Source organism: Conger conger, chromosome 8, assembly GCF_963514075.1.
Source record: "Conger conger chromosome 8, fConCon1.1, whole genome shotgun sequence".
Taxonomy (NCBI): domain Eukaryota; kingdom Metazoa; phylum Chordata; class Actinopteri; order Anguilliformes; family Congridae; genus Conger; species Conger conger.
Window position 1 is genome coordinate 46,958,343 of NC_083767.1, and position 27,033 is coordinate 46,985,375.

A 27,033-nucleotide genomic window follows, 5' to 3' on the forward strand; every position below is an offset into this window, starting at 1 on the left:
TCACACTTTGTCGTTTTTATTTCTGTAGTAATGTATTTCTGTCTGCATGATACGTAAACCATGCACCTATTCACCCGAAAACCCAGTTTGAATATTGTGTTTTACAATTGTACATACAAGCCTGTGTGTTCCTTTAACATCAGTCATCTCCACTCTCACTCACCCTCAGAAAAGGATGGCTCCTTGAGCTCTCCTGTAACTTTACAGTCCTCTCTAACGTCTGCGGAAAGTATACACATTTGAACATGGTAATTTCATAAACAGTGGAAAATATGAACATAGCTCCCCATCAAACGCTTGGGGGGGCGGGGGGGTTAATAATTCGTACACAGACCAATGGACAACAGGGCTAAGGTAATTGAACTGAAAAGTGCTGCGTTGCCTGCCACACAAACACGCTGTGGCCTGAAGCCCTCCCGTAATAGAAAGGAACATGGACCCTCAGTCCTGTTTCAGGGCCTGAACCCCATTTTACTGAGAGCATTTAAATAACATACCAACTTCGGCACAGGACCGTGGGGTGTTCAGCACACGTGTGCCATCCCCCACAGGGCCCGTCCCAGACAAATGTGCGCTTGTACAGTTCAGACTTCAGGATGCATGTGTATGTACATGGACTGATGGCGTTTTAGAAGTTAATCGCTTTTCCAAAGGAGGCTGCAAGGTTGGCTTCCCTGAAGGCTTCTGATACAGTCTGAAAGAGAAAGAAGGCAATGGCTGACTTGTCATAATGATTTAATAAACTCATCCGCCTTCAGGATTTCCACTCAAAACAAACGTGGCTTTAAGCAACTGAAGACTATTGTAGGGCAAGCATTAGTCATTTTTAATCAGCAATATTGGCACAGTGCCAGTGCAAGACTTGGTATGAAATTAAGTGAGCCAAGCAAAGGAGCAGTTCATCCCAAAAAAAATTGTAATTTAGGGCCAAATAAACATTTGATCCATTTCCAAGTAATTGAAAAATTATTTATAAAGATGGTGGTGGGAGTTCTGTGCTTTGTTAAAGATAGTCTAATCTAGGGCAAGTGGCACAGCTTGCTTTTATAAGTTAATATAGCTGCATAATTAGTTTGGGGACCTCTGCTTTAGAGCTACCCCATAGTAATCTGCTGCCTCCTATGGGCAGTGCCTAATATGGTAAGGGCTGTGGACTCACGGGATGGGCGTGGCACACACGGGCAACATCCTCGCACGATGCTCCGTACTCCATGGCTAGCGCAGCTTCGTTGATCATCTCTCCTGCTCCCTGCACACACACACACACACACACACACACACACACACACACACACACACACACACACACACAGCCTGGATTTAGCCTTTCGGCTTGTGAAACCCCCGACTCACTATGCCTACCGGCTGTTCTTGAAAGTGCCTCTTTCCAAAGGAACCTGCACTTCAGTTTCTACCTCCAATGAGAAAAACGTGGATGTTTTCTAAAAGGTACTCGAGGACTCACCGATCCCAAGATGTGAGCTCCCAGCATCCTGTCCGTCTCCTTGTGGCTCAGGATCTTCACCAGGCCGTCCGTGTCATTGTTGGTTTTCGCTCGGCTGTTGGCGGCGAAAGGGAACTTCCCCACTTTGTACGGGACACCCTGTGGAACAGGATTTCCGTAAAAAGGTTGAACAGTTGTTTGCCCAACAATATACCGTCAGTTCTAAGGTGTATGAAACAGATACTCTCAAGAGTATCTGTTTCATACACCAGTCAACAGTCACATGTATCCGGTGGTCATTTAGAGTGTTTGTTTGTTGTGCACGTCCTCGAATTAACGTTATGTGCCCGCAAGGCGCAATACAAGGTGCAATACAGGGGCAGTATACATTTATGTACTTTTATTTAATCTGGTTTTCTGTTTAAAACCATTGTTTCTACAAACCGGTGTCAACCAACAGCAGATGGGTTCCCCTACTGAGCCAGGTTCTGCTCAAGGTTTCCTCCTGTTTCCAGGGAGTTCCAGTTTCCTTGCCACTGTTGCCCTAGGCGTACTCTTGGGGCCCGGTTTCTCTGTAAAGCTGCTTTGCGACAAAAGGCCCTTTGTAAAAAGCGCTATACGAAACGAATCGAATCGAATCGAATCGAATCGCATCGCTTCCCATAAGATGGACCGGAACCACCACAGACCAGAACCCAGTCTCAGCAGATCCCCCCCCCCCCCCCCCCGGCACACAGGAGCACCCACCTCCTCCTTCAGCTGCTCCTCGTTCTTGCCCACCCAGGCCACTTCAGGGTGGGTGTAGATGACGGAGGGGACGCAGTTGTAGTCGATGTGGACGGCCCCTCCTGCCATACCCTCCACACAGATGATGCCCTCGTCCTCAGCCTTGTGGGCCAGCATGGGCCCGGCCACGACGTCTCCGATGGCGTAGATGCTGCCGGCCATAAGGGTGAGAGGGCGAGAGGTCACACTCTGCCCGCCTCTCAGGGTTTAACAACTGAGACTATTCCACATCCACCCACAATCCAATAGCAGTGTTCATTTTAAATAACGCTCTCAGCTGAGGACAGTTCAGAGGGAAATGGAACTTATGAACATTGCTGTTGACTTACCAGAAAGCAAGTAAAGTGCTTTTTGAGCCGAACTATTACATGCCAGAGGAAAGGTAAAATGTGTGCTGTGCTGTGCAATGCCTGGAAGTATGTGGTTAACCATTAGATTTTATGGAATGTTCTTTTTCTTTCAATTACTAGTAGAAATCCTTAAATCGGCATTAGAATGATCAGGCAAGAATTACACACTTGTGCTCTTATGCCTTAAAGGTTTAAAAAAACTACAGCACTGCTACGCATGAGCAGGTGTGGGTGTGGGTGTGTGGCGTACCTAGGCACTTTGGTCTGGAAGCGGTTGTTGACGGGGATTCTGCCCCTGTTGTCCAGCTCCAGGCCCACGTTCTCCAGGCCCAGGTTTTTGGTGAAGGGCCGTCGGCCGATGCAGACCAGCAGCACGTCACAGGCCAGTGTCTCGTTCTTCCCCCCGGCTGCGGCCTCCACGCTGGGCAGAACATTACATTACATTACATTATTGGCATTTGGCAGATGCTCTTATCCAGAGCGACGTACAACAAAGTGCATACCCATAACCAGGGATAAGTTCGCTGAAAGACCCTAGAGGTAAGTACAATTTCAACTGCTACCTGTACAACAAAGATAAGGACAAGGGCCTTTTTTTTTTTTTTTTTGAACAAACAAACAAACAGAGCAAAAGTCACCAAAGTTAACTATCCAAACACTGCTTACCTAGCCAACTAAAAATACCGATACACAAAGCAAGTCACAGAGACAACAATTAAGGTTCACAGGGAGGTAGGGAGGGATGGGGAGAGGTGCTGCTTGAAGAGGTGCGTCTTCAGCTTGCGCTTGAAGGTGGGGAGAGATTCTATAGTTCTGACCTCAACGGGGAGTTCGTTCCACCACCGTGGAGCCAGAACAGACAGTAGTCGTGAGCGTGAGGTGGAGGTTCTGAGAGGGGGAGGTGCCAAGCGGCCTGTGGAGGCTGAACGAAGAGGTCTGGCAGGGGTGTAGGGTCTGATGATTTTTTGCAGATAAGCTGGGGAAGACCCTTTAACTGCTTGGAAGGCTAGCACCAATGTTTTGAATTTGATGCGAGCCATGACAGGCAGCCAGTGGAGGGAAGTAAGCAGGGGGGTGACGTGTGAGTATTTGGGAAGGTTGAAGACCAGACGAGCTGCTGCATTCTGGATGAGTTGGAGGGGTCTGATGGCGGACGCTGGGAGGCCAGCCAAGAGGGAATTGCAGTAGTCCAGGCGGGACAGAACCATCGCTTGGACCAGGAGCTGGGTCGAGTAGGGGGTGAGAAAGGGGCGGATTCTCCGTATGTTGTATAGCTTGCGCACGCTTTGTGAGGACCGTGTACTACTGTGATCCAGTACGGGAGTGAACCAGTGTAATCTATAGAACGGTTAGAAAACTAAAATTACAGTAACTGGTTGGAACAAAAACCAGCACGCAGATCTGCCCACCAGGACCGGAGTTGTGCACCACTGCTCTTCAGCAAGTCAAAACCGTTTACTTCATTTTTATTTTGGTTAACCAGGTCACAACATTCAAAGTGCACCAGTTGCAAATATCAGGAAGTGCAGCCAAGGGGTGTACATTTCCAACTCCCTGAGGGCAGTAGTCAATTCTGCTTCAAACTCTTAATTTCCTTACAAGCCCCTTCAACCTGGAATCAGGTCCATCACTCTCAATGATCCATCACTGCATGTCAGTGCGATAGCTCGGTTAGCGGCCGGGACTCACGCCACGTCGATTTTTCCATCTGCCGTCTTGGTGGCTCCCATGACTTTGGTGCCCAGCTTGAACTTCATGCCCTGCTTCTGCAGGATCCGCTGGAAGTTCTTGGAGATCTCCATGTCGATGCCCATCCCTCCCACGTGGCCCAGGAACTCCACCGCCGTGACCTTAGCGCCCAGGCGTTGCCACACCGACCCCTGGGAGAAGAGGCAGTCAATGGCAAAATTACCATGGGGGACAGAGTCACCTTCCACATGGGAGATGTCACACTGCGACCAGCAGTATGGTCAGCATAAGGACACACAGCCCAATACGAATAATTCATCAGCAAAATGAATGTTTCCTCAAAGAATTTGTATTTGGTCATCTCGTCATTGGCACTGGCAGTTGTCACTGTATTCTTATCCTTACAAATGGGACATTTGTATCCAATGATATAAGATAAAATGCTAATAATATAGCGACAACAAAGATGTGATTGACCAAACTCAAATTTCCAAACTTTTTTTGAGACGTTTATATACACAGTAGAGCCTAAGAGTTGCTAAGCTTTGGGAGGGTTGGGAATTTCTAAAGTGAGGTTAAAGTGCTTAAAATCAGGTCCTTTTTTTGCCAAAATGAGTCCATGCCAGTAGAAACGCATCTATACCAATGAAAATGTCTTAAGACCCGACAGCAAGTGGTGTCCTTCGTATTGTGATGCACAATCCATACATCAACAACAAAAGAGTAATCACTTGGAAGTTTTACTCACTAGCTCCACACCAATAACACCAGCACCGATCACAATCAAATGCTCTGGAACACTCTTCAGGGAAAGTGCCCCGGTGGAGGAGACCACAGTCTCTTCGTCAATCTGCGGTGAAACAGCAGAGAAAAGAGTTGTGCGTTGCTACTCCAAAAATCACCAAAACTATTCCTGAAGATAAAATCCTGCTAGCAACCCACCGATGTTGACAGGATTCAAGTTAAAAAGTGCATCAGGTTCAACATCTCTGGCTATTGTGAACAAGATCTAAACACTGTTATTGACTCCAAGACCAGGGATGCATGATCAGATATGAGCTTCTAAGCAGCGTATGGATCAGAAGACTGGTGACCTGTACCTCGATTCCTGGGAAGGGCGCGACCTCTGACCCGGTGGCGAGCAGGATGTTCTTGGTGTTGATGACCTGCTGGCTGCCATCGCTGGACGTCGCTGTGACCTCATTCTTACCCGTAACTGCCCCATAGCCATTCACGTGTGTCACCTAGCAAGATTAGCAGGGAAAACAGAGACCTAAGTTATTACTGGGCAGGGTAAACTAACTAAAAATAATCAAGCATTCAAGTGATTAGGCAAGTCCATTTTCTTTGTGAAAAACAGGTGACCTTCTACTTATAAACAACCACACAAGATCTTGCAGTTTGATGACTGCACTGCACCCTGACTGCGTTTTTAAATGAGCACAGTCCACGACTGACCTTGTTCTGTTTGAACAAGTGGGCAATGCCACCCGTCAGCGCCTTGACCGCCCCGCTCTTTTGCAACATCATCTTCTCAAGATTCAGCGTGATGCCTGAGACTAAACCAAACAGGACAGAGCAGTTTAGCAGGACTTGTAGAGATCCTTTGTGTGTTCAAGGCAACATAATCGCAAGACTGAAAAACCAGGAGGTTATTCAAAACTTACTTTCAATGCCCCTGTTCTGAAAGTCCTTCCCATGTGCCAAGTGATACAGATAAGAGTTGTTCAACAAAGCCTGGAAAACAATACCACAGATAAAATGCCCATATTTCTCCCTTCAACGATCACAAATTCACCTCCAGTTAGACATGTGCCATTTTCCCAACATACTAGCTTTAATAATCTATGGTATCTCCTGTAGGACACAATATGCAACAACCTACAGGATCTCCTGTAGAACACAGTATGCATATTGGTGTACAAATCAATTAAAACTAATGAGCGCTCATGTCAGAAACCTACACTAACAGTAGGTCTACAGTCCTTACCTTTGAGGGGATACATCCAACGTTCAAGCAGGTTCCTCCGAGAGTGTCATTCTTCTCCACACACACTGTCTGAGGCCATAAGCATACAGAATAGATTATACCATTTATTAGCTCTGCAAATTATATTACCACATCAAAACAGACCTCTTACTTTACAACATCCTTGTGTACCTGTGCTACTCAACTCTAGGTATTGGCTCCAGCCATGCACTATGCCACCTGATTTCACCAATTACTTTACCTCATTGGTCCAGGAAGTAAGCTTACTAGTGAAAAACTAGCAAATGCCTGCAGACACTGCAGCCTGCAAGACCTGGAGTTGAGAAGCACAAGTATAACAACTCCCAAGGTTACAGTGGCTCACATGGAATTTGAACTCCGGGGCTTGTGAGACCAGCTGTAAACTGTACAGAATTACCTTGAACCCAAGCTGAGCGGCTTTGATAGCAGCAACATATCCTCCAGGCCCAGATCCCACCACTGTGACATCGGCATCGACTGCAAGACAGATCAACCAAACTTTGTTTTCTTCACAAACATAAGATTTCTCAGTCTAATTAATGAGTTGGTGTCAAGATTAAACCTGCAAAATGAACCAGCCGCGATAGGGCAAAAGTACCGGGTCTGATTAATTGGATATTAGGGAGATAAGGGGTCTTACTTTGCGCTTTGTCAGCATAGGTTCGCACTGATAAAACTGCAGCTCCATGGAGTTTGGACGGCAGCTGATGACCCCGCTGCGGAGACAATGTCAGGTGTAAAGAATCTCTCAAATTTATTTGGTAATACACAAAATCTGCTTCATAAAAGGAACTCGACTGGCATTTTTTTTAAATTATCATTTACGCAGCAAATTCCATCCCACAAATTGCACGTTAAATAATGCGATAGTGGCTAACTATATGGAGGCTACGTCTGACATTACATGATGTCTTTACATTTATGTAGAAGGTACCATTACAGAAGGCTAGTTCTCAACACAATTTGGTTATTGGTCCTAAACAATAAATGCTTTTATTTATTTATTTTTTTAAATATAAAATTCCACTTTAAGAGAAAGCGGACCAGAGCTAAAAAATACAAAACAGTCGGTGGGCGGCACGTGTCCTTCTCGGTACCAAAATGTATCCAGTTAGCCAATTAGTATTAAGGAAGAGTAACATACAAGACGACAGTGGAATTAGTTCGCAGCGGAGCGAGCTTAACCATCTTCTTCATGAGTTCTGATACAACACAGGTCACATTTATGGTTATATCCATCTACGGTTGCTCCTCCACCAGCAAGGAAGTGTCACTGTGCTGGGGATGCAAAAGGAAATTGTTCATTCGCGCGCTGTCTCATTTTCGGTATGTTTCTGTATTTTTGCTTGGTCCTCAATAGTATAATCCTCCGTTGTGCGGTTAGCTATAACGGAAAAACATAACTTCCAATGTGGAGCAAAAGGCAAGTTAAATAAGCCACAGTGTCTGCGAGACCGTGGCCGGCAGAAAGATGTTTGGCAGCCACTTCATCACACAATGTCATCATAGGTGAATAAATGATCTGGTTGGTACATTTGCTATAGCTAGGTCGCTAGCCAACGTATATGATACGCGGCACTGCCTTACATTGCTTGTGGATATAACTACCTACAGATTTTAGCATATTCAACGACTGCTATATAACTAACATGACCAAATACCAACCTATCTACCGGTTTCCTTGAATGACATTTCTCTGGCTCATGTCAACTAAGGCTAATGTTAGCACACCAACCATTTATAGCTAACGTTAGCCATTAACACAAGTTAACGTAATGTTAGTTGACTGTTTCGAGCTCAATCGCACACATACGCGAATGCAGTAACTTTTTGCTACTTAATTATTTGTTAGCAGCACTTTGTTTTGCTACGTGGCTAGCTAATGTTAACACAGTAATCCAGCGTCAACTACCTAGCTATGTAGCTAACTTGCTAAAGTCTACAGACGCTACTAGCTAGGCCTTGTTATGACTCAGTCAACAGCGGTGATAACATTACAGGAGTATTTGTAACACTCTGGCTTGTGCGAATGTCTAACCAGTTCTGAATAAAGTTAATAAACCTTTACCTTTGCTAGAGTACGATATAACCAGTTCCAACTCTGCATTTTGCCTGTGCGTGCCGATCTTTATGGCGTAACCTACAGTGCGTCCAAGGACTCCCTAATGTGCGCTTGCGCATTACAGATCTTCGTCGCCTCCCTCTGACGCAAGTGGTTCGGTGGCCTGTGGCCTATGGGCTTTGGTGTTTTCTTTGAAATATGTCGGTAAATATACTGTAATTATATTCTTTCATATCGTTATGGCTTGAGTGTCCATTCTGATTCTAGAATGGTATAGATCGTGCCAGGCCATAAGCACCTTCAACATAGTACTCACTTTGGCTTTGGTCGTACTTGTACTCCATTGCCTACATCAAGGGGTATGCTACATTCAAGGGTAAATCCAGTTGCTTAATTTGTCATGCATGGATTCTTTTCAAGCTCCTGCTCAAGTAGGTTATTCATTTCTTTGCTGGTTTGTCAATTTTAGTAGACAGTGAGAACTCTAAAAAGCCAGGTGTGTGTCTTCCCTTACCTGTGACGCAGTGTTTCCAGAGGAAGTTCTGTGGTCTGATTTGTGCCGGATACAAGTATTGTGAGATTTGATGGCTGGCCGTATTTGACTGTTTCAGACTCACTTTTTGCAAAGACTAGGGTTATTATAATGGCCACTTCTAAAGGAGGCTATTCAGTCAACTCACCCAGGAGCCCAAAGGCGGCATTAGTCTTCAGTTTCTGTGCCATGATTGGCCCTTCTCTGGATGACATCAGTTGTTGTGTCATCTCTGCTCACTGCTTTGGAACGGTGCAATGAACATGTCATTCTCTGCCGAAGATCAGAGAGCGGACCTCCATACAGCCCACCCTGGGGTGCTGATTGGGTCTGAATGGGGCTCAGTGTGAACAGAACCTGTAGAACTGTCTGAAAAGGGGCAGAACCAGAGGGGAAGCGTGAATACTAACCCTCTGTGCCCCATCAATGACTGGGTTTGATGAACTGCTGCCATGGTTTCCACCAACAATTCACCAACAAGTTTCTGATAGCTTTCAGAAATGCAGATGAACCCCTGAGAAGCACTGATGCATAATCCTGAAATTACTGTGATTGTTCATGTGAACTTAATATGTCTTATTTATTTATTCATTTATTTATTTATTCATTCATTTGTTAAATATTCTTAACTACACATACAGTATGAATCACATAGCATGACCAAATCTGTCAAGTCCCTTATAACTTATATCGTTTCAACAATAGAAGCCTACGTATTCTTTGGAGCAAATTTTGTGTGTTTGTGTGACAGTACTTTTTTTAAAGTTTTATGCTCCACTAAAAAATATTTATGAGTGATGTGTTGCCCTTCATGGTTCAATACATTTTAAATATTTATTTTCCAGTCATGACCACTAGATGGTGCTGTGTAGATAAGATAAAAATAGCACCTGAGTTCATGTAAGGATTCCGCTTACATCCACTCCAGTGTTTCGGGTTCAGTGGAGTGCTCTGTATTAAGTCTCATGAAAAGCATTTGGTTGATATTATCTGTGAATAATAATGAGAATTAAGCATTTTGTTAAAATAGTAGGTCAACTAAACTGCATTTTAAAAGGGGGTGGGGAGTCCTGAGGGATTAGCTAAAGTGGGGCACTCTTCCTTACAGCTAAAGGCATTTTTTGTTACTCTATGAGAAGAGAAACAATGACAGTCTCCCTTTGTGAGCCTGCAGTGCTCATTGTGAAGTAATCGTATGATCTTTATATGTTTGCTGAAGAAACATACTGGAGCTTTGGTCATATGAAACGGCATAGTGGACTGTCCTTCTCACTTACGGTAGATTGTTTGGTTCTTGTGTTCCCTTAGTTGCCTTGGAGAAAAGTATTAAACTCACATGGTAGGGGCGTATTAGATGACTATTGGAAATTGTAGAAAATATCTTTTTACCTTTGAACTTTGAACTACTACTCCCAATGCATGAATAATGGAGGAGCTCTGTACAAAAAGATTATGAATTATTGACCAACAAGCTTCTACCTACTATTATTTATGTGCTGTTTTAAATAGCAGCGGTGGAATATCTGCCCCAAAAATGGACTGTCTGCTGTGACAAACTTCCTCAAGCTGCATTTATCGGTGCACATGAACTAAGATAACATTTGTTAGCACACGTTTTTAAAATATTATTATTTTTACAAAGCAGCTTCCCTGCCTCCCCCCTTTGTGTGATTGCTGTGGCCCTGTCACTGACGTCTGTGTCCAATGTGAAAAGAGTTCTTTTAATGGAATCTCTGGGGACCTAATACAGTTCCCAGTGTAATTGCACTGCATGGGTGTGCAAATTACTGTCAGTCTTAAATCTTCACAAATGGAGTCAAATGTCTTTGAATGAACAGCACATATTCCAAGTGATTTAACAAGTGTCTACTTTCCCTTACTTACAGTGAATAATTAATTAGTTTGCTCCTGTTCATTTTAGTTAATGTCACAAAATTAACTGTTTATAGAAAGGCAAGGGTCTGGAAAAGGACAATTTAAACAACAATTAAAACAATTTAAATGATCACTGGTATTGTCACTGCCAATACCAGTGATCATGTGCACTCATTGAACGATGTTGACACTTGTTGAAACTTACACAAATCCTAGCTCCCCCCACCTCTCCCCCTCCCTCCAAGAATTTCTTGGTAGCTGGAAAGTGTTTCCCAAGAATGCAAGTAGTTTGAAAAAAAAATTCAGTTAAGTAATTTAAGAAGCAACACACCACTGCAAGATAGCTTTTAGTGACTTTGGCTTCAGTTACAACATAGACTTCATTATAATTGTTTATAATAATTAATTCAGAATTGAGAATAGATGAAAATACACGGAAATGATATCTTTATGTATGTGTGTGTGTGTGTGTGTGTGTATGTGTGTACATTGAAAGCAGTTTGAAGGTATGAACTTTTTTATTTTTTCAGGTGCCAAGACTGTTACAAGTGCATAAAATCCATATTTAAACTAAAATACCGAAACCAGAGAGAAATATGACTTCAAATTTCAGAAACATACGTTTTATCTTTGAAGAAGGAAGAACTGTCAAGTTCAGTTTTATTGAATGTTTTCCAATGCATATATAAACGCTGGTCACATTTCTGAGGGAGGAATAAAGAGAAAAGGGCGGGATAATTAATGAGGCGCCTTTTGATTTGTAGTGTAAAACTGCCAGCACAGATGTACTGGGCAAGGGGATTAGGACACCCCCTCTGTGACGCACTCTAAATGTCCCTTTCTCCCCTCAGAAACCCCCCTCCATTGAAGCAGGACAGTCCTGGATGTTAAGCTGTGCAGATGCCATGGGGGCCGTTGTGCAGCGTGACAATAGGCCTCTCTGCAGGCCAGACAGACGATGTGAGAGGGGAGCTAATTCTCTCGCCCCCACCCCCACCACGTCACCCCACGCTTTGTCACCCCACTTTAGTAACTGTAAACCAGGGTCACTGTAACTGTAAACTAGAGCCCCCATATGAAAATATAAGCACATACCATGATGGCTTTTCTAAGTTAACTGTTATTTTGATCATCAAATGTTCGTTGGCTGATTAGAGGGATAGAGAGGGGAGGGGTTCTTGCTGTAATTCGCCATTGTTTTACTTCTGCGGACATGCACAAAAAGAGCATATTCTAAGGTTAATTGTGGCCAGGAATGCCATTGAGTTTGGACTTTTTTATGCAAAGCCCTTTGTGTGAGCGCTGAGGAAGTGCATTGTGGGGCAGGACTCCCTGAGAAAGAGCGGCCAGGGCTGTTGTCTAGGGGCGCTTCTGCTCAAACTCACACCAGTGAATAGCTGAATGCCATCGGAAATAACTATCCCATGGCTCCACAATATCTCCCCAGCTTTGAAGATTAAAATTGGGGGAACACAAAAAAGGGATCCTTGCTGTATTAATTATGCATACATGATTATTAATTATGCATACACGATTCTTGTTTTTGCTGAAGATTTGGCGCTGTTTTTATGCATCACTTTATATTCAAATTTAGTTACAGAATAAAGAAGAAGAAAGAAAAACAGTAGAACATCGACACAGAAATTTCAAACAGTGGCTCTTTCTGTTGGTTCATTGTATGGGTCGTTCAGGGATTGTGTGCATGGCTGACTAAATCCAACAAAATGCACAAAAATGATGAAAATGCAAAAAAAGTATAGCTGAGTTTTAGGATAACAGGCCTTACAGAAATGAGGAAAATTGGAACCTTTTATATGTATTTTTAGAGGAGTGGTTTGCCTCTGCTTTGCTAGGCCTTTCCCCTTGCCTTGCCTGTTGCTAGGAAACTCAGACACACTAGCTGAGTTGCACTTTGAGTGGAGCAGTGGCAGCTTCTGAGTAAAACTCAATGAACTCACAGAAAACTCAATGTGTTGCTGGAGTCAAATCAATATATTGTGATACTGTTGTCTTGGTGGTTCTTTCATTTTAAGTACAAAAAAGGTATTCCCATATTATATGGACAATGTCAGAAGGCTCCTACATCCATTGCATTGTAAAATACTGTTATCTAATTGGTGAATTATTTAAATTACTTGTTGTTTAAAACAGCAAGCCTGTTCTGTCAGTGATCAATCCCATACTCAGAAATGTGTGCTGGAATAGTCATTGACACAATGTCATTAACAATTGTTTAAAACAAAGGAAAATATGCCTCTTTTTGAAATGATTTATGTATATATTATTTATATATTACTTGTGTATTGCCTGCATTTGTGCCATATTAAAATTAGTTTCAACTGCAACAGTAGCATTTTGAAGGCACAGTTATAGAAAGAATGAATACTACTTTGGTTTCACAGATATTACTGCCTTTAAGGAAACAAACTCCTGGCTGAAACGGTGGCTGGATGTGTTCAAACAGCAGCTCTTTGACAGTGCTGAACTGAATAGACTTGAATGGCAGCTCATTAGCAGAAGAGCCTCTGCACATTCCTCTCTCTTTATTAACAAGATCAGTGGCTGGGCCTCTTTTTCCACTGTGTGTGTATGGAGGGAGTCTGTATTCTCTCCCTCTTTCTCTGAGTCTCAGAGACACACAGCTGGGTCAGGCTGCCACTGGGGTGCAGATGAAAAGATCTCTCTCTCTCTCGCGCTCTCTCTCTCTCACGCTCTCTCTCTCTCTCTCTCTCTCTCTCTCTCTCTCTCTCTCTCTCTCTCTCTCTCTCTCTCTCACTCTCTCTGGACTCTGTGAACCTGATGTTGTATGAAAGAAGTTTGATTTAAGGCCACTCTTCAGGCAGTGACTGAACCGGAGGCTTGTGTTGCTGGTGGCACACTGAGGCCTGTGCTTTCATGTGCTCAGAAGGGGGTTGGAGAAGAACACAGGCCTGCTTTGAGCCATTGAATTAAGGTGTGGTGATTAATGTTCATCCTTAGTTAAACATGAGCATTAACTGCACAGATGTAGAGGGTCACAACACAATTTCATAGCTGGATGTATATTAATTACTAGTTTGCAAAGTGCTGAGGATGACAGTGGCCCATTGCCCGTATCAAGGATAGGACAAGTTACAGGATGCCTACATTTGCCTGGCCAGTGTCTGAAATTGGCGCATTTAAAAGGTTCCTTTGGTTAAGGCTTTACATCTTGGTGGACAGTGTTTCTGATTCCTGTAGTATCTTCTGAGTGCTAGTGTTGCCAGCATTGCCTTTATCTGAGAAACTGGCTGGATTGTTTCTGATTTCACACTGACTTGTGGGATTGAAAAGCCGGCTGACATTTTGACATTTTTTACTTTTTTTCCCAAAATCATGGCAACTTAATAAAAACGTACTTCTCATGAATAACCAAATGTATCCTCATTGTCTCGTTTGATGAAAGAACAGTTTTTCTTTCACAAAAATAGGGTTATTGAGGGCATTCGTTGTGCTGAGTTTTTTTTTTGTTGGGGGGGGGGGGCTTTTATTTACCATAGTTGTTGTCTAGCACAGTATGGTGTGTGGTTCAGCAATATTGTTTTTATTTACCATAGTTGTTGTCTAGCACAGCATGCTGTGTGGTTCAGCAACATTGTTTTTATTTACCATAGTTGTTGTCTAGCACAGCATGGTCTGTGATTCAGCAACATTGCTTTTATTTACCATAGTTGTTGTCTAGCTCAGCATGTTGTGTGGTTCAGCAACATATACAGTCCATAAATATTGGGACATTTTCACAATTCTCCTCTTTTTGGCTCTATACACCACCACAAACGAACAAGATATGCTTTAACTGCAGACTTTCAGCTTTAATTTGAGGGTACTTACATCCAAATGAGGTGAACGGTGTAGGAATTACAACAGTTTCTATATGTGCCTCCCACTTTTTAAGGGACCAAATGTAATGGGACAATTGGCTGCTCAGCTGTTCCATGGCCAGCTGTGTGTTATTCCCTCATTATCTCATTTACAAGGAGCAGATAAAAGGTCTAGAGTTCATTTCAAGTGTGCTATTTGCATTTGGAATCTGTTGCTGTCAACTCTCAATATGAGATCCAAAGAGCTGTCACTATCAGTGAAGCAAGTCATCATTAGGCTGAAAAATCAAAACAAACCCATCAGAGAGATAGCAAAAACATTAGGTGTGGCCAAATGAACAGTTTGGAACATTCTTAAAAAGAAAGAACGCACTGGTGAGCTCAGCAACACCAAAAGACCCGGAAGACCACGGAAAACAACTGTGGTGGATGAGAGAAGAATTCTTTCCCTGGTGAAGAAAAACCCCTTCACAACAGTTGGCCAGATCAAGAACACTCTCCAGGAGGTAGGTGTATGTGTGTCAAAGTCAACAATCAAGAGAAGACTTCACCAGAGTGAATACAGAGGGTTCACCACAAGATGTAAACCATTGGTGAGCCTCAAAAACAGGAAGACCAGATTAGAGTTTGCCTTTACAGTTCTGGAACAACATCCAACATGGACAGATGAGACAAAGATCAACTTGTACCAGAATGATGGGAAGAGAAGAGTATGGAGAAGGAAAGGAACTGCTCATGATCCAAAATATACCACCTCATCAGTGAAGCATGGTGGTGGTAGTGTCATGGCGTGGGCATGTATGGCTGCCAATGGAACTGGTTCCCATTTATTGATGATGTGACTGCTGACAAAAGCAGCAGGATGAATTCTGAAGTGTTTCGGGCAATATTATCTGCTCATATTCAGCCAAATGCTTCAGAACTCATTGGACGGCGCTTCACAGTGCAGATGGACAATGACCCGAAGCATACTGCGAAAGCAACCAAAGAGTTTTTTAAGGCAAAGAAGTGGAATGTTATGCAATGGCCAAGTCAATCACCTGACCTGAATCCGATTGAACATGCATTTCACTTGCTGAAGACAAAACTGAAGGGAAAATGCCCCAAGAACAAGCAGGAACTGAAGACAGTTGCAGTAGAGGCCTGGCAGAGCATCACCAGGGATGAAACCCAGTGTCTGGTGATGTCTATGCGCTCCAGACTTCAGGCTGTAATTGACTGCAAAGGATTTGCAACCAAGTATTAAAAAGTGAAAGTTTGATTTATGATTGTTAGTTTGTCCCATTACTTTTGGTCCCTTAAAAACTGGGAGGCACATATACAAACTGTTGTCATTCCTACACTGTTCACCTGATTTGGATGTAAATACCCTCAAATTAAAGCTGAAAGTCTGCAGTTAAAGCACATCTTGTTCGTTTCATTTCAAATTTATTGTGGTGGTGTATAGAGCCAAAAATATGAGAATTGTGTCAATGTCCCAATATTTATGAACCTGACTGTATTTGATGCTTTAATTTTCCGAAACATTTTCCCTTTGTTTTGACATTACTGTTGACCTACATTCAGGCATGTTATAACCACCAGTCAATCTGTTTTTTCCCATCAATTTTTTATCAATTTGTTTTCCCATCGTGAGTTTTTTTTATTGGATGATTGGTAGAGAAAAAGATAAAGAAATCGAAGTTGTTTCTATGTGCTTCATTCATATGCAATGGTCTTTACCTGAGAGTTTGCTCATTAGATAATTAGAAAAAAATGTACACATTTCCTTATCCAAGCTGATAGTTTCAATAATTTAAATTAAATTAAATTACATTTGTATTACGTTCTCATCTGTCCCATGTTGCATTGAGCCTCAGCATCTGTCCCTTTTGAAATCTTCTGGCCTTGTGATTGGCTGTGGGGGACAGGGATCCTGCAATGGCCATGGAAACAAGAGGTAACAAGAAGCAGTTCATCAACATCTTTCACTGGGATTCGCAGTGACAGGCATCAATACCAGTCTCACACCCAGGTTTGTGAAATATTGGAAATTGGCAGCCTAGCAGGTGGTCAATAATGATGAAATTACTCTGCAAACGCTGGTGTCATGGAAACTGCGCCCAGGCAGTTAACTGGTAACAGTTAAGGGAGAGATTGGGATGCTAGTTTTGAGGTTATCAGGTCAGAGCTCAAATTGGACAAGCATGCTCACTTTAGCCCTCTTGCCAGCGGATATGGAAAGAATATTGTTGACAGATTTTGTGGGTGAGCTGGAAGTTGATAAGCGGTGTTTATAATTGTATGATTACAATTCTTCATTGCTAGGATGCAGATAAAACATTTCTGTTTCCTGCACCTCGTCAGGGAGGAACTGTAGAGTGAGGAGTTACTGAAAATAAGTACTGAAAATAAAGAATAACACTAATTCAGTGTGAACAGAGGCATATTATTATTATTAGGAATATTATCCACAAATATATCATTATACACATACAAGTAACACAGGAATTTAGGGTGCTCTTGTGCCAGCTGCAAACGGCTTTCTGTCTGTTCTGTTGTTCTGTTTAAGCCTTTTTGCACTCCGCTTTGCTTCAGGTAACTGGGTCCCAGGGTGTGGCAATAAGGACTTAGTGAGACAGGAGGGTGCCACTGTTAATACTCTAATAAGTGTCCTTTGAGTGAAACAAGTCAAACTTCCTCTGATGTAAACAATAAGGAGCCTAGGGAATAAATGTTCTTTGGCTGTTTTCTGATTTTCACAGGTTGAAACGGACTTGTCCTGCTCTTGCATTCGTCTGTTCTGCTGTTTATTTGCAGCTGCAATGACCTTTCCATAGTCCCTCTCTCCATGACCCCTGGAAGAGATCGATAATTGCTCCTCTTCATTTTCCATCGGCTGTGATAATAGCTTTTCAAAGGATCCGACTGGGTTATCCTTATTTATACTGCCTTACAGATGTCTGTGTTTGTCCTCACCAAGGAAGCTTGGGTAAGGACTTAGCCACTGTCTCCCTCAACCAGGCCTGTAAGCTTATTTGGCTCACTCGTCCTCATGGAATGATGTCACAGGGAGCTGGTGTTCCTCCCTGCTGGCTTCCAGTTCAACCCCTCTGCTCTGTGGAAGCTGTCTGTGTGATAGAGATCCTCCTAGCCATTCCTTTGCTTACTGTTTTGGGAAACATATGTTTGCAATGACAGTCATATACATCTGTAATTAGTTATTTAAAATGTTTGAACCATTTAGGCTGTGATATTCCTGCAGTTTTTTTTAAATAAACATTAAAGTAAAGTTCCCTAATATTTGGGGGGGGGGGGGGGGGGTCAGATTATTATTTATTTATTTATTTATTTATTTATTATTATATTTTTTTAACTACTAAAATCTTTGCAAATTATGAATGTTTTCAAATTTTGCCAGCATCAAAGCAATGTTAAAGCATTGAAAACAGGTCTACTTTTTTTAACCAGTTCTACTATTTCTCACCTTCCATTCAGTCCAGTTCAGTTTCCCCTTTCTTTTTCTATAGGTCATTTAAGGACACAGTGCATTTCACAATCAAATTCTCTGTCTTTCCGCACAGTTAGAGCAATACAAATGCTTTCCCTGCTTTTGTGAAAATGTTTCTTAAGCACTGTTAAAAGTTAAGGAAAACCTTGAAGCACACACACACACACACACACACACACAGACTCACACACACACACATATACACACGCACATACACAGATACACACATACACACACACGCACATACACAGATACACACACACATGCATGCAGATACACACAAACACACATGCACAGGCACACACACACACACACACACACACACACACACACACATGCAGACACACACACACAGCGCATAAAGGCCATTCTCTGAATGTAAAACTAGTTGTATCAAGCCTCCTGAAAACAAGCAGTCTAACAAGTGAGGAGCAAACCCTGCATAAATTAGAGATAATCTGGGATAAATTATGTAAATTTATTCGAAAGGGTAACAACAAGGAACATTAGGATAGCGTATCATTGAAGTTGAAAATCTTGCCACCAGATGAAACCACAAGTGCATGAGACTGGAGCCCAAGGTTGGAGAAAATAAAACAAAAAATTAAATTAGGATAACACCTAAATAAATAAATTAATTAATTAATAGATAAATGTATATTACACTGCTCACACCTGCTAAAACCTGGGCAATGGCCAGAATATAAATGCCTTGTTATTTTTTCTTTATTTTTCACTGTTAGGCCATTAGATCTTTCTTTGAATGTGGTTAGAAAAGACCCAGTGATAAGTTAAATAAAGGAAAATAAAATATATGAAAAATGGTAATTTTATGAGTGGTTGGAGAGATCGTTCAAAATGATAGAAACTGAAATCAGAACTTATGTCTCTGTTAATGTTGAAGGTGGTGGTGTTCAGATTTTTTGGAATTATTATTGTTGTGGTTGATGGCATTACCCATAGCTCAAGAAGCTGCACAGACTGTTCCAGAACCTCCTGTTTAAGGAGACATCGATGAAGCTAAAATTCAAGTGGAATTTCTGTCTAGAATCTCTAGAATAATATCTGAACTGCTGTGATTTGGCATGAAAGTAATATAGAAGAGTGCACAATCATGAATAAGCCCACCCAACCATCCAGTCACACACACACATAAGACCAAAATGTGTCTCCCATGATTTGGCATATGTATCAGGGCATATGCTTTGTGAACACTTCAGTGTTGAGTGCCTCTGTAAAAGACTGGGTGTGTCATATCTCCCCTCCTCGCCCTTACAGAACCTCATACCCCCTGTACTGAAAAACAGCCACATACCTCTCCAACAAGCACACACACACCCCTCACCCAATTTCACTCCAAAGCTATCTTCAGTTTTCCGGGTCACTGCTAACCTGTGGCTCCCACTTTCTCCTATATTTAACCCACCCCCCTGTCAGGAGGTCACTGGCCTTCACCCTACGCCATAATACATTGCACTTCCCCCCCCCCCCAGCACTTGATCTTAGCTTATGGACTCGGTTAAAGTGACTTCCTGCTGCTTTTCTGTTATCCTCTTATTGGAACATTATGACTCTTTATAGGGCATCAAGCCAAGGTGCAACAGGACCGTGTCTTGTCCATTATGACAATACGGTTCAATTACAGTGCATGCACGGTTCAATTTCAGCTGCATCCCACCATGGAGCCTTGGTGCTACATACTGGTTTATTTTTTACGACGCCATGTCTCCTCATAGATCGTGTAGTTAGAAAATTGAAGATTATAAATTAATTTTCATTCAGAGAAGAAGATTGACCCATCCCTATGTCCTCTTCAATTCAATTGTGAATGTACTGTCTTAATATTGAACCACTGTTGGGAAAAAAAAACATGGGCTAACATGTTTATATGCTCTCCTTGAACCTGAAGTTGCTCCTCTGGCGGAGCCGGCGATAGCACCGCCGCTGCGTTGATGCGGGCTGTGGGCGGCGCACACTCCCAATTATTCTGCCCTTTTCACATACAGCATGAATCCACGAGTCCTTGCTGCCGCTCCGGCGCCAGACACCCACGAGAGAAGAGCGAATGTCAGATTGGGATAGAAACACCATCGGCATGAATCACGTATAGCATCCCCCATGCACCTCGGGAGTACAGTTCCCCTGCTGAAATCGTTGTCTCCTCTCGTAGTATATGTTTTGTTTTGTTTCTTTTTTGCATGAATGAAGGGAAGAATATGGAAGTGACTACATCAAAAAGCTTTCTATTGCTCGCTCAGCTCGTGGTCATCTGCCAGATAGGTACGTACTTGAATTGTGTCTGATTCTTTTTTCTTTTTTTTTCTTTTTTTTTTTCAAGTCACAGTGCTTCTTTAAAATGTGCACTTGAATCGATATTGAGCATTCTTAGATTTCATGGTGCATTGACGCTGTTGTATTCACGAGACGTCAAGCTGGTCTAACAGCCTTGAGAACACTGATCAGTGCGTGAACTTCAGGTAGCCTACCAGTACATTTTCATAGAAAGGTCCGTACTGAGGCTTACTAGTAAAATAATACTGAACGTGTTTCGTTTAAGTGTTATATTCACATTTTAAAACAACGGAGTTCTGATTATTATTAAGTTGGAGAGCGAAGCCGTCGCTCTGTCGGTCGTCGAAGAGAAAGTCAGTGTGATATAAGAACGCGGTCTTTTGAAAAAAGTTAACGTATGTTTCTCTGTATGGAAGGCGGATGGATGTTAAATTCATATAGTAATATCGAATAATTATCTAATATCATACCCTAATTCAAATTGTCGTAACTGCAAGTTGCTAGGAATATGTACGGAGAGGTTTTAAAAAGTTGAATTACACAAAATCTGACCACGGGTACCTTTTACGCATACATCTTTACGCATTATGTATGTCATAATGGCAATTTAATATGTAGGTGTAGTATTTGCATATACAAAAACAAATCTGCTGAAATAAATAATTACATAAATCAAATTTGATAGTATTAAAATATGAAGCATAATTCAAGTTTAATTAAGTCAGAACTGTACCTATCTGCAATAGATATTTATATTCAGACGCACTCACGCATATCTTATGAGCATCGTGGATCTTGCTTTGAACTTGGGGTCTCTTTGTGTGATGTGTAATTTGTACATCAAAGGCCATGACACACTCAAATAATCCATTTCATTTGAGGTCTACATATATGAGCTGTACATGTACAGTGGAACAGGATAGGGGGGATTGAATTATTGAATAGAAGGTGTTGCTGAAATCTATGGAGGCCCCTAACAGCCTCAAGGCCTCTGCCAACTTGGATGCTGATTGGAAATGAGGCCAGGAAAGTCATTAACTAGCAATTATAATGGGCTAATTGCTTTAAAGATTTTTAACAGTTCACTGATGCCCCTCGTTGACTGACATATCACATCGCATAATTAAAGAAATGTTGATTGTTATTGCATATATAGTTATTTCTTATCTCTGAGGGCATCTCGCTTTGAATTTCATTCAAAAGACATATTTATTCCTCTATGCATCGGGTTACTTGCATAACCTCATGTAGCAATTGGTGATTTAATAGCATCGATAATCAATTTCTTTATTTTCTTATTACAATATTATTTTTGCTGCATTTATCAGATCTACAGGTGTGTGTCCTATCTTTACCAGAGGCATTATGTGCTAATTCCCCAGTTTCTTGCAAACTCAGTTTGAGCTGTTAGCCAGATCCCATCTCTGAATCCAGCTTGATTATTTTACCCACGTTCAGCACCAAAGTGCCAAGGAGGAGACTGATATGGTTGGTTTAATCTTTTGGATGCAAGGCGAGACAAAGATTTTAAAAGCTGGCCAAAATCAGGCTGCTCGGAGAAAGGAGGCTATTGTGGCATGGCTTTTGGACGGGGGATATTAAATGTGTTGATACCTGCTCAATGCCGGACTGTAAGTTTCGTTTCCCCCACTCCTTTTTGTCTTTCAGTTGGGTACTTTAAATGATTCTTTGATGAATTCTGGAGCACAAAGGAAGTGTCTTTTGCTCTGGTTGGGGGCACAGGACCTTATGGGAAAGAAAGTCATGCTAGTGAATGAAACGCAGGCCCAACACCATCTCTTTCCCAATGTGATCTGTTATAGAGAGCCTGCTTTCACTGTCCATCACAAATGGGGCCTTTTTCAGAGAGGTTGTCCTGAAAGCATTGAACATGATTGTGAAGACAGACAGCTGGCACATTGAGCCAGTCAGTCAGACAGACTCTGGTGGTCTTGACCATTACACATGTGGTGTATGTACACATTGGCTGGCATTATGCTGTATTCTGTTCATGTGGCCAAAACCATGCTTCATCTCTGAAGCTAATTTCCTTGCCTTAATGAGAGATGTTGCTCACCAGCGTTGCCGCGGTTGGCTCCAGTGTAGGTGTTTCAGCCGTGTAAGTCAATGGTAACAATATGGTAAAAGTGCGAAGTCAATCATTTTTTCCCACAAGAAAATGTACTTTCAAATGCAGTTTTTTCTCCATCTAATTTCTCCCCAAGTGCCAGTTTGTAATGTTGTGTTAGGACAATACAGTAATACTTTTGCCAGTTTGCACTCTATCTGAAGCCCATAGTGGATGAGCCAGACTTGGTGGACTTCATGCTGATATAAGGGCTTCCCGTTTCTCTACTGGGTAGTCTCTGGTTCCAAATTGTACAAAATTGTGGCACCCAAAAACTTGACATCCATGGTTTCAAAATGCTTTTCACAAGCTCACGGATAGTCAATGAGTCATATCACAGGCCCATAATTTTTATACAGTCTATGATTCTGTTATATTGTCTGACCTTCTTCCTTTCAGTTCAATAGGACGGACACACACCAATGCAATATTCAGATTTCAATTTGTTAGAAAATCTTTGTAATATGTTCTCCATTTATTGAGTAATACAGGTACATAGTTACAAAAGTTAGCAGCAAACTGAGCCACGAGCCCCCATAAACACTATCTTAGGGACACAAAAGCACTACTGTGACTACATTGCTCTGTGGCCCTGGATGTAAATGTTGGCAACACCTCAAACGGCACAGAAAGGTGCCGCAACCCACCCAAGACCGACCACAAACGCTTTTCTCCTTCTATCTCTCCGCTAAGGCACAGTATAAATAAGGCACTGAGGCAACAACAAACAGAGCAGGAATGAAGAAGCTTTCTCTTGCCCCTCTCCTTCCTCTCTTTCTCTTTTCTCCCCCACACTTTTAGGGGGTGTGGGACTCCCTACCCTGCAGCCTGGCATGCCAAGATCTCCCTGTCTGTGCAGCCGGTGAGAAGCAGGGCAGGGTTCCAGTGGACGGCAGTGGGGGTATTTGATGACCAGATTAGTCGGTATTAGGCTCAACGGTATTCACTCAAGCATGGCGAGGGGTGCATTGAAGCTCAGAATCCCTCTTTCTCTCCCCCCTCCCCAGCATGGCAGAGGCAAAGAGTTCGGGCCGGGGAGTGGCTGTGTGGGGGCCTTGAATGGAATGGGAGACCTGGGAATCGAACCTCTGCACTGTGACTGTGCACTCAGTCCCCCTGTGAATCATGCTGTCAGCCGCGATTCTGTGCGATGTTTTTGTGCGAGCTGGCGGAGGGGACGGTGTTTGTGGGCGCACAGCGATGCAGGAAGCCCCGGGGTCCCTTTTGTGGGGAGGTATGTCAGTGTGACGTCCAAACAGGGGCTTCAATTTGTCCTGGGAGTAGTGTTCGTGGAAAAGGATGGTTTCACACTGAGAGAGACAGAGAGAGGGAGAGAGAGAGTGAGACAGAGAGAGAGAGACAGGAAGAGAGATCGAGAGAGGGAGAAAGAAAGAGGGCGAAGGCCCAAAAAGCGCAGTGTATTCCTCCTCTCATGCGAATGTCCTCACTGCCAGGGGTGTCTCAGACCGACGCACTGGCCCTGGAGCGTCACTGTGTGGCCCCCAGCTCAGAGGAACCGAACAGGCAGGGCCCACTTCATAGCAGACTTCTTCACTGCCCGTGCAGATGTCCATGTTATGACAAACACTGATTAAATGACTAGGTGATAATATACTGAAGATAATACACTGTGAGGAGAAGGGCATCCCATCTGGCAGTGACCACAGAGCCTCTTGTCCAGCCAGATGGGAGCCAGTCAGTCTCAGTTGGTTTTTGGCTTTTTTGAGAGCCTTAACTATAGTAGCCATTCCAGAGCCTGGCCAGGACCTGTATCTGCTTTATGTCCTATACAGTGAAAGGATGCTCTACAACTGTGTAACTTCTTTTTATATACTGTCTGTTTTAGTGTCAGGGTCCCAGTGTTAACTAAACATAATTTTCAGAAGTGGTTGGTTAACAGTGTGACACTCTGGTGTCTGGTGTCTGTAAGTGGTTTCATTCATGTGAAGCAATTTGATTAGCTTTGTGATAGGCTGTGATTTAATTGTGCAAGGATGAAATTCACTTCCATGAAATTGATACTCCAAGAGAAGCCCTTTGGAACTGCATTTGGAACTGAATTAGAGTTTGTATTTGTATTTATTTATTTTGTTAAGGTCAGTCTGCCATAGCGCATGTTCTGATTTCAGGCCCAGACACCATGCTGTTTTGCTTTGTGGTTTTGTGTGAGAAGTGGTGTAATTTGTTGGTTTTATAACTCACTTCATTGTGATGTGTGTTGTTATTGTCCTGTTCTGGAAAGGCTTTTGAGCCAGCTGAATACTCTTCTGGGCTTATTATTTGGAGCATTGTTTGTAATGATAGCATTTCATTTAACACAGTCATAATTACATTTTATTTACAATTATACTTCCACTCATAGACAGCTAATTAAATGTTTTAAAACCATCTCATGGTAATATATTTTTGTACTTTTAGTGCACTATTACCCTGATTTCTTATCAACAACATTGAACATTTCATTTGGATTTTTATGTTGATGTATGATCTTTCACTTTCATTTGCGTGGGTGTGTGTTTTTGGCTACAGGTGACATTTGAGCATTTTGTAGGTGTCATAAAGTTGTGTTTAAAGTTGTGATTTAAGCATGTTTAGCTTACATTTAGTATTGGGGCCCAGTTCTGACAGCATACCCGCAGCAGTCTCTGCTCTGGAGCGACACTCCATCACTCTCTTTCCTTGACCTGTCTCACTATCACTCTTCATCTCTGTTTCCATTGCTCCAATCCTCTCTCTACAGCCGTCTCTCTCTGTATTCTCTCCTCTCTATCTCCATCTCTCCCTCTCTGCTTCTCTTTGCATCCATCTTTCTCCCATCTCACTCTAGTGGAATTTGTTTGATTTCTCCATCACCCTGCTGGTTCTCCCATGGCACTCGGCCATGCCCTTGACTGACCGGTTAATTAATTACAGCGGATGAGGGTGGCCCCTCGTGTAGCTAAAAGAGCTGCTTGTAACCAGTCTCTTTGGGAGAACAAGAGGAGTTCTATTGGGTTGCTGGTGGAGAATTATCGATTTCTCACCCCACTGTGGCAGACTGTGTGTGGTCTCACACCACCTTTCATAATGCCAACACAGGAAATGTACAAATATACTAAATGTAATCACAACCAAATAATTTCATTTTTGTACCAGAGATGTTTTGTGTGGATTAATTTCAACAAGGTGTCTCATAGCAGTTTTGTTTTTTCCTATGTTTTGGGTGCCTTTACTGAGATTAAAAGACAGTTTCAACACTTTTCCTATGGCTTATCAATGCACAAGTAGTTTTCACAGTAGCTACAGAGTTTTGAACATGATTTGCTGTTTAAGTTGGTGACATTCTTTGGAATAAAAGATTTTATGATTACATATGTACAATGTCACCTGTGGGTCAGTGGTTAATCACTGATGTTCCCGTAATACCTTAATTAGTACCGTAGCAATTAATTTAGCAATATGGACATTCTGGGCCAATATCAATAGGCAGTGTTCCTCTCCTGGCCATGTTGGTCTATGCCAATGCAGTCATCATATTGTCCATAATCCTACGTTCTGATATTAACAGCTATTACCCATACAACCATAATGTTACCCCTAAAAAGAAATGAGTAGGAAAGCAGAATGATGGTAAAATATAATACCTGAGGAAAACTATTGGGAAAAGGAATGTGTCCTCGTACCTTTTGCTATTTTTAGGGAGAATGTGGGATAATTATGCATGGTCTCTGACATGGCGTGCCGGTCCTGCGTACTGCGGGCCTGTCAGGTGGGCTGGAGCGGACACCCTTTCACGCCACCCCCACGGCAGTACCACCTGATCCTCGGAAACATCCGGAGTGCCCGGAGTCAAAGGTCACTGTGCCACAGCATTGCTCTGTACACATGCCAGCTTCCAAAGGGCTGTGCGTCTGTTCACAATATAACAGACACGACACTCCATATGTCTGCATCCTGTTGGCATACCCATCACTTTACATTACATTAATGGCATTTGGCAGACGTTCATATCCAGAGTGACGTACAACAAAGTGCATACCCATAACCAGGGATAAGTGCGCTGAAAGACCCTAGAGGGAAGTACAATTTGAACTGCCTACCTGTACAACAAAGATAAGGACCGCCCTGGTATTAGAATAGTTTTTTTTTTTTTTTTTTTTTTTTTAAACAAACAAAAACAAAAACAAACAAACTTTGTTGAAGAGAAGAGATATTACATGGATCATTGTAGTAACAGGGTCTTAGGTGTAAATCTTTGATACTATATTATGAAGTGGGCTTCATTGTGCAGAGGCTAACAAGCCAAACACCATACTGTCATGGGGGTCTCTAAATATTGCCATTTAGGAGAAGTAACCTAAGGTGCGCTCTGCTAAAATGGTGCCACAAATAGCATGCCTTAGCAGTATGCTTCCAGTGGGCAGTTTAGCCGCTCATGTGTACTGCATGTGCTTTGATTTTGAAGTTTGTTTATGAACTATAGGTATACATTCATAACAGTAGCTTGGTCTCATTTAATACCAGTATCACTTCATGAAGGCAGTAGACAGTAGTTA

General features: G+C 42.5%; 2 protein-coding genes across 5 annotated transcripts in view; one reads left to right on the forward strand and one right to left on the reverse strand.

The window, feature by feature from the left end:
* dldh (dihydrolipoamide dehydrogenase) lies at nt 1-8,496 on the reverse strand. Its single transcript, XM_061252931.1, has 14 exons — nt 8,349-8,496; nt 6,921-6,996; nt 6,678-6,757; nt 6,260-6,328; nt 5,937-6,006; nt 5,728-5,828; nt 5,370-5,513; nt 5,018-5,119; nt 4,270-4,460; nt 2,831-3,001; nt 2,192-2,381; nt 1,466-1,603; nt 1,160-1,249; nt 1-694 (listed from the first exon to the last, which is right to left on the reverse strand). Exons 1-14 carry the CDS (start codon nt 8,385-8,387, stop codon nt 629-631), a joined length of 1,527 nt encoding a protein of 508 aa, XP_061108915.1. The 5' UTR covers nt 8,388-8,496; the 3' UTR covers nt 1-628.
* An 11,607-nt stretch (nt 8,497-20,103) lies between these two features.
* The window catches only part of ptprz1a (protein tyrosine phosphatase receptor type Z1a), a 63,468-nt gene continuing 56,538 nt past the window's right edge, over nt 20,104-27,033 (forward strand). For all 4 annotated transcript variants that reach the window (XM_061251533.1, XM_061251534.1, XM_061251535.1 and 1 more), the window contains exon 1: nt 20,104-20,358. In XM_061251533.1, the coding sequence (XP_061107517.1) occupies nt 20,277-20,358 (82 nt within the window). In that variant the 5' untranslated portion in view covers nt 20,104-20,276. The remainder of the gene's footprint in view (nt 20,359-27,033) is intronic.